We start from the raw sequence: 8,382 nt of genomic DNA, 5'->3' as shown, positions 1-8,382 counted from the left end.
AGACTGGGGAGAAAACCGAAACAAAAACACAGGGAAGGCCAAATGGGAAAAATAAACCCAAACAAAAACCCCAAACCACAACAGAAAGACTCACAACATTTGTTAGCATAAGTGTTAATGAATGATGGAAGTGTTCAGGTCTCATAGCCAGAGGGCACTGCTTAGCATTGTATCTGTTGTCATTTATAAAGAGGTTCCGAGAAGACTTTCAGACCAAGAGCACTGCTTTTCCTATTTTATCATTCCTTTTTCTGTTTTGCAGCTGGTTCTGTTTTAGCTCCTTGATGTGAGCATGCTACAAATTTTTAGCATCCGCATTTTACCAGATTCCAATTAAATAGCCTATCTATTTTTAACATTTCCCTCACAAGTCTCATTGAAAGAGATGTTTCTGGGGTGCTCTAGATTGTTGTCATGCGATGCTTCAACTATAACATGTAAGAAATTCCCTCATAGGTCAAACACATGCAGTCACTTTATTTGTGTTTAATAGCGGGTCTGCATGGAACTTCTTGTAGCCTACCGGGATCAAACATTGAAAAATGACCACATGCTGTGGAGAATTCCCATGTTAGCAAACCCAACATTGCCCCAGCAGAGAACTCCAGCTTTCTGGATCCAGGCATTAGCAATCCAGCTAAGCTTCAGATTAATACCAATACCACAGGCTTAATATTCATGCGTATTTTGTGTCAGGTGAGCTGTGTGACTGACCCATTCTTTCAACCCATCAGGTGAGAGCACCTGCTCCTAAAACAGCTAAGGTCATCGATCAAGAGTCTCTCTGATCCCATCAGCCTGTGATTCTTGCTTACCCCACAGCTCGCTCTTCTTCTCTCCTTCTATGTGTTCTAAGCTCCACTTAGTGCTCCTGCTGTCCTTATTTTAGTGCCTTTTCCCCAAATTCATAAGTGCACCACATGTATTTCCACCCAGTGGTAGAGTTCAATCATGGAAGTACATATGGGTAGTTAGGCCCACATTTTTGTTTTGAGTCACTTAAAGAAGAAAACAGAAAACAGAAGAAAAGTAGGAAAAATATGGATTATGACCTTTTGAAGCGTTCCTTCATCAGTTGACATTATGTTTTAGCAGAATGCTTATTCCGCTGATTCTGCACGTCTCATTTAGTGTGACTGATATTTAAAGCTTTAGTGCTTTTGTGACATTAATGAACGTCTGTTACATTCAAGCCATTGCCAAATGAGTTGCTACAAAGCTAATTAAGACTATCCGCTCCACACAACCCGCTCTGGATTTCTCACTATAACTATGTTGAGAAGATTGTGTCGTCCGGCAATTTTGCGCACAGAAGCTCAATTTGAAGAAAATGACCTCTTCTGAAGAGTCCACCATGTTTTTTAATCCTCTGTGTCCTCCATAGCTATTAGCAACTGCGTGGAGGACGGTGGGGGCGACAGTGTTGTTGTCATTACTTAGAATTCATCATGGGGGCGACAGAAACTACGCACTGTAGCTTTAACCTAAGCCTGCTGTGATGGGAAACATTGCAAATTAGCAAAACCAGAGTCAACCAGGTTGCTGGGCAGAAAATCAAAAGAATGAGTTGAAAGACGTCAAACATAATTTCATTGTCTGTAGTGATCTCAGAAAAAACAGTACGAATGAGTTGAAGAGCGAGTCTGTGTGTACTCTGCCTATAAAACAGCCACTAACTAACTGTGCACTGCTTGACACCCAGTTTGTAATACTGCTAATGCAAGGGCTTTCATCAGTGGGCTATTGGCTTAATCACCACTGTGTTTACCAGACATTTATGTAAAAATCTTCAAGAATATCATTGAAGATCAGGTAAAATTAATATTATTGATCCTATACTGATAAACTGAAGTATCACCGCAGCAAAAGGAAGTACACGATGCAGAGTGCAGATAAGTAACCTAAAAAACCCATAATACTACATATTACTTTATGAGCATCTACAATATAAAAAATGAAGCATTGAAAAGGGTGCTGTCAAACGATTAAAATATTTAATCTCGATTAATTGCATTAATTTCATATAGTCCATGAGCCAGGGCCCCAAATTTGGGCCATCGGTATCATCTCGGGGGACAAAGTCTCATAGTGATTTTTGGCTAGGTATACAACCCTAGGACTAGAAAAATCTCAATAGCAGTGCAGGGGTGGTAGCGAAATCACTTTTTTTTTCAGCTCATGAAGTTACTAACCCCCTACGTTAAATTCTGTTTTTGAAATCTGGTGTTTTTCCTGGTTTAGGCTCATGGTAGCGAAATTGCCAATATTCTATAATATCGTGCGATGATAGCTCAGTTCACAACGACTAAACACACAGATCACTTTGGTCTTGTCAATGTAACATTTGGCAACTTTTTAAAAAGTAAACTTTCCACTCAGAATCTTACTGGCGTCCATTTCGGTAACTTGCGTTTTTCTAACGTTACCAGTTGTTTCACAGCATTTGAAAAAAAACTACAAAGTTTGCAATGCCAAAAAGAATGTTAATCTGAAATGTTAATGTAAAGCGGTTAAAAAAAATTGACGTTGTCAAAATGGGTTTGCGTTAATGCCGTTAATAACGCGTTTAACCAACAGCACTAATTGATAAACTAAAAATTGTATTGTTGGACAAAAATGATAACAAATAAGCAACAAAATGAGGAAGTGAGATACAATTTAGATGACAATAATATCATGTCTTATATTAGGATATTATTAGTTGATAACGAGATATTTTAAAAAGAATAACTTCTGTTATTGTTAAGGTTGCGAGCGTTTGCAGTGAAAGGAAGCAGATGGACAGGTGATTTCTGTGTGTCACTGACACAAAACATACACACACGTGTGTGTGTGTGTGTGTGGGTGGGTGTGCCATCCAGCGGTCCAGATGGTGGCTGCTCTAATGCCACTAGATTAGCTGGGATTAAAGAAACGGGACCAACTGACTCTTGTTTCCCATCCTTTCTCTTCCTCAGTGTCAGTCATCTTCTATTTATTCTCAGGTGTGACCCAGTCAGCCAGCATGTTTTTGTGACTTTGTGTGTCATATATGGCACACAAACAGGAAGCTGACGGTACAGCTTAGACACTTTGTTGGCAAACAAGCAAATAGAGTACAGTGTAAGTATATTGTCAGGTACAGGAACTCTTGACTGTAAGTTGTTCTGTGTCATGGTTGCATCATGTAGAAGGACTCTTCCCGCTAGTGAAAACACAGAAATGTGTTGTTGTCTTTGTTTATATTAGAACAATCCATTCAACCTTAACCCTCATGTTGTCCATGGGTCAAATTGACCCGTTTTCCTATATAGAGAACAAATCTCTAGCTTAATTCATTTTGGGGCGTCTTATTCAATTTTAGAGCATTTGGAAAAAAAAAGTGGTTTTGAAATAGTATTGAGTAAAAGTTGTCATATTCCAGTCTGTGATTATCTATCAACATACTTTCCTTTAATTTGAGTCTAAATAGTTCCTATTTTCTGTTGGTCTAACTCAGACTTTAGGTTTAATTTCCTAAAAATGATGTTTATTGAACATATATTCCAAAAATAACTGTAAAACTAAAATTAATAAGTTAGTGTTACGTAGTGTTGAAAACGTCTAAAAAAGTAACATATATGGGACAAAAAAATTAAATGAAAAACGGGACAAAAATAAATGAAAAAGTTAAAAACATTGATAAAAAAGCTTCAACAAAGTGTTGATTTACAAGTTTGACGGGAAGACAACACAAGGGTTAAAGCCTACACTTACATACCTATGTTACCCTAAGAACAAGGTTGGTAAGATGAGATTTTCTTTATATGATCAACTATCAAATAATATACAGCTGGACAGATAATTTAATTTAATATTTCAAAAGGAGATTTGTTCTTTTTTTATTTACCACTATCAGGTATGCATCTGTTATTTCCTTTGGGTTGTAAAAGAGCATTATCTAACGTTAAAAAATGTTAGCACAAGTCAAAAAGAGCACCCTGCTTGTCATCATATCAACTAGAGGTTTTAGGTATAGACATACAGTGGTGTGAAAAAGTGTTTGCCCCCTTCCTCATTTCCTGTTCCTTTGCATGTTTGTCACACTTAAGTGTTTCGGAACATCAAACCAATTTAAACAATAGTCAAGGACAACACAAGTAAACACAAAATGCAATTTGTAAATGAAGGTGTTTATTATTAAAGGTGAAAAAAAATCCAAACCATCATGGCCCTGTGTGAAAAAGTGATTGCCCCCCTTGTTAAAACATACTATAACTGTGGTTGTCCACACCTGAGTTCAATTTCTCTAGCCACACCCAGGCCTGATTATTGCCACACCTGTTCACAATCAAGGCATCACTTAAATAGGAGCTGCTTGACACAGCAAGGTCCACCAGAAGATCCTTAAAAGCTACACATCATGCCAAGAGTCAGTTGGTCCCGTTTCATGCCGAGACCCAAAGAAATTCACCCAAACACTTTTTCACACCACTATAATACATGGTAAAGTATAAAATATGTATTATAGCAGTACAGTGTGCTTTATAAACAGTAATACAATAAAAAATACTCACAAAAAGACACATGCATTTTTTAGTATAAAGGTTTTCAAATATATACTAAATGACTTGTAATTAATACTGTAGGGGAAGAAAGAAAGTAAATGATTTTTAGGAAAAGTTTATTTTTTTAAATAATGGAGTATGCGCAGTTTTAAAATATATATATATATATATATATATATATATATATATATATATATATATATATATATATATAGTATTTTTTCCCATTTCACAAATCAAGAGGAAAGACTAAATGGCAAGAATAAAGTAACAGTAAGACAAAAAAATTAAAACGCAAATACATAAAAGAAGAAGAATGACCAAAAAAATAGAGTAAAAGGCATGAGGGTGGGAAATTAATTAAATAGATAAAAGAGAAAGGAAAAGGCAAAAGGCCCAAAACACATAAGTGCAGTTGTCTATTTGAATGACAGAAAGCATCTGTTTAGACATATCTTTCCCCTGATTAATGCTTGTGGGTGGAAATATGAAAGCCTTCTTTGTTCACATGATGCACATTCTAATTAAATCTATGGGGACTGTAGGTTGCAAACATTAAAGTTAAAGATTGTTTTGATTTTGACGCAGCAAAGTTTTCTAATAACCCTCCAAGGTAAAAATCCAAGGTTAGAACGTAAGAGGTGTAAGAGACAGACAGACAGACAGACAGACAGACAAGATGCTTTATTGGTCAATCAACAAAGGCAATTGTAAACGAGGCAGTCGAATTGTATCTCTTAGCAGCGGCAGTGTGTTAGTAGGCTACATCAACGAGTCTTATGTACTCGTGTCTGTCAGCCTTATGGCAGCCAGTGTGACGTGGTAACTGACAGGTAATCCCTCCTGTGACGGATCTCTGCCCTACAGTTTAGTCAACAGATAGAAACAGGTGGATTAGCCCTATAAAGGGATGAAGAAGACGTGACAACGGCACACAACCATAGGAAGTGAGAGAAAGGGACAGACGAGTGCCAGAGCAAGTCAACTAAAGCGACAAGTGGAAGTTATTGCGGCGGTATCCCGAGTTTGTCTTTGGTGCTTTCAAGCAGGAAAAATGACTATTATCAGAATTACCAGTCCGTAAGTACACACCTGTTTTACCTGTTAATAAGCAGAGATATAGCGCAACAGTTGTTAAGGATAGTTTACTGGTCTGAAATATTTTTATTGAGCAGATGTAAACGGACTGACACTTGATACTCCACAGATCTGGTTGGTAGCAGTTTCATGTAGGAACTATTTTCTTTCTAGTATAGTTATACACAAAGATAGCAAATAGCAAAATGTGTGGTTTGCCTTGTTTAATGCTGCCCTACACATCCTAATCTTAAGCCTTATGTAGCAGGAAGTCCTCGTTGGCAATTATAGGAAAGTAAGTCCAGTCGTGATGAGCAACGCCGGTTTGTTTCTCTACATACCTCGGCACAAGCTCCTTAGACTGCTGACTAGAAGCTAGCATATGTTTACATGTGACTCATCAGATTCTCACCCCATGAGTCCGACCAGTTGAATGTCTGCTTTTAGTGTGTCAGAAATCTGTAGATTCCTATTTAATTATTTTCTTGTGTTTTTAGAGTGCCAACCGTTCCAGTGAAGAACCTGAATGGATCAAGTCCTGTACACCCTGCTCTGGCAGGTACATTATTTCTCATTACCTTGAAATCGATCAGAAGTACTTTCTTTAAAATAGGTTATGAGTTCTGCTTGTAAGACTTTGAAGAGCCATCTTATTTGTTAGTCACAACTAGACTAAGTCCACATACCTTATGAGTATGGTTAATAGATAATTCCCTGGTTAAAGAGCTCATCACGTGCTGAGTAAATCTCAAACACAGTGTCCAACATCCCCCCTCTGCTGGCTGTATCCAGGCATTACAGGCATCCTGATGAGCGCAGCAGGACTTCCTGTCTGCCTGACCCGCCCTCCCAAGTTGGTGCTTCATCCTCCACCGGTCAGCAAGAGTGACATCAAGCCCGTCTCCGGCCTGGGCCACTGCTGTCGCAAGACCACAAAGAAACAGGCTCGTAAAGGTGGGTTTGATGACAAAGTCTGTTTCATGCCCCCCCCCCCCCCCCCCCACATATGTCATAGTCATACCTATCCAATGCATTTTGGTCATAAACAGATCTTCATACTTTGTGTTCCGTCACGTAGGGAAGACCCCTGAGGAGGTGGTGAAGAGGTACCTTCAGAAAGTCCGCAATCCCCCAGAGGAGGTGAGTTCTCCTTTATGATTATTTGGATTTCATTCTTTTGAAAACACCTGTTTTCAATGGCTGAACAACATCTTTCGTACTTGTTTTGTACTCAGGACTGCACCATCTGCATGGAGGCCCTGGCTGGACCATCGGGCTACAAAGGCCCTGGCGTGGGCGGCATCTCCCGAGCCGAGTCGGTTGGCCGCCTGGCACAATGTGGTCACCAGTACCACCTCCAATGCCTCGTTGCTATGTACAACAATGGCAACAAGGACGGTAGCCTGCAGTGTCCCACCTGCAAGACTATCTACGGAGTCAAGACCGGCAACCAGCCCCCGGGCAAGATGGAGTACCATGTCATCCCCCACTCGCTCCCCGGCCATCCGGATTGCAAAACAATCCGGATAATTTATAACATCCCTCCTGGCATTCAGGTAAAGTCTCACCCATGTTAACATGACACTAGCATCTAAATGATGAATACAGGAAGCGTTATTGGTTTTGCTTGGATAAGGAACTGCTGACTTGCTGTTTAGGGCCCAGAGCACCCAAATCCAGGCAAACCCTTCACTGCCCGCGGGTTCCCCAGACACTGCTACCTCCCTGACAGCGAAAAGGGACGCAAGGTAAATGAGAACTTTTCTCTATTGCCTGTATGGTTTGAAGTTAATGTGACTGGATAACACATCTTATTTTCTTTCTTCTTCTCTTTGTCCAGATTCTGAGACTTCTACTGGTAGCGTGGGACCGCCGGCTCATCTTCTCTGTGGGTACGTCCAGCACCACAGGCGAGTCAGATACAGTCATCTGGAACGAGGTGCACCACAAGACGGAGTTCGGCTCCAACCTGACGGGCCACGGCTACCCCGACCCCGGCCACTTGGACAACGTTCTGGAGGAGCTCAAGGCTCAGGGCATCACAGAGGAGGAGTGCCTACCGAGAGACTGAACGGAGACATTCACACACGATCCTGGGAAGGGATCCACAGCTGGACAGAGGAGTTATTTTCAAAGTCTGATTAAAAAAAAAATGTACCGAAACAACTTTACCCACCAGAGATGGAAAACAACTTCTTAAAGCAAAACTCTTTGCTGAGAATAAATGTCTCCTTTGACTGCATGAGTCAGTTCCAATACGTGGGAAATAATGTTGTTCTCCCGATGCAGTGTCAAGATCGCAGATGATATTCAGTGAGACATTTGAGACCACTGTGCACATACAAGTAAGTGTTAGATTTAAAAAGGAAAACTGTGAGACTTCATATCAAGAATGTAACTTAGTGAATTTTGCTGAATTGAAGTGTTTACCACGCTTACTACTGCTGCTGCTATGTGGAACTGAAAGAAAAGAAGTGGAGGTCTGTACGTTTTGTCAAGTGTTAGTCCACAGGCAGGAGGAACTTGTCCCTGCAGATAAATATTTCAAGTGTATAACTGGATATCTGAGCATGAATATTTGCTGACCTCTAGTGGTACTTTTCCAGAACTACATTCCTTTTTAGGTTTGATTTTTATTATTCAATTGTATTGCTGTAAATTATGAATACTTGATATATTATATGATATTGATTCCATTCTATCATGTTTTTTATAATTTAATTTTGTTTTATATGGTGTGTTTCTTTGCGTTGTTTTTGGGTGTGGCGTGACTGAGATG

At 39.7% G+C, this 8,382-nt stretch overlaps 1 protein-coding gene across 1 annotated transcript in view; it reads left to right on the top strand.

Annotated features, from left to right (window-relative positions):
- Positions 1-8,382, top strand: part of dtx4a (deltex 4, E3 ubiquitin ligase a) — a 17,630-nt gene that overhangs the window by 8,542 nt on the left and 706 nt on the right. Inside the window, exons 4-9 of the mRNA XM_032511304.1 lie at positions 6,101-6,162; positions 6,396-6,557; positions 6,682-6,743; positions 6,839-7,159; positions 7,262-7,351; positions 7,444-8,382. The exon at positions 7,444-8,382 is cut by the window's right edge and continues 706 nt beyond it. Of these exons, the coding sequence (XP_032367195.1) occupies positions 6,101-6,162; positions 6,396-6,557; positions 6,682-6,743; positions 6,839-7,159; positions 7,262-7,351; positions 7,444-7,674 (928 nt within the window). The 3' untranslated portion in view covers positions 7,675-8,382. The remainder of the gene's footprint in view (positions 1-6,100; positions 6,163-6,395; positions 6,558-6,681; positions 6,744-6,838; positions 7,160-7,261; positions 7,352-7,443) is intronic.

This window comes from Etheostoma spectabile, unplaced genomic scaffold (assembly GCF_008692095.1).
Source record: "Etheostoma spectabile isolate EspeVRDwgs_2016 unplaced genomic scaffold, UIUC_Espe_1.0 scaffold352, whole genome shotgun sequence".
NCBI lineage: Eukaryota > Metazoa > Chordata > Actinopteri > Perciformes > Percidae > Etheostoma > Etheostoma spectabile.
Note: the sequence above shows the minus strand (reverse complement) of the source record. Positions and strands in the feature narration are given on the sequence as shown.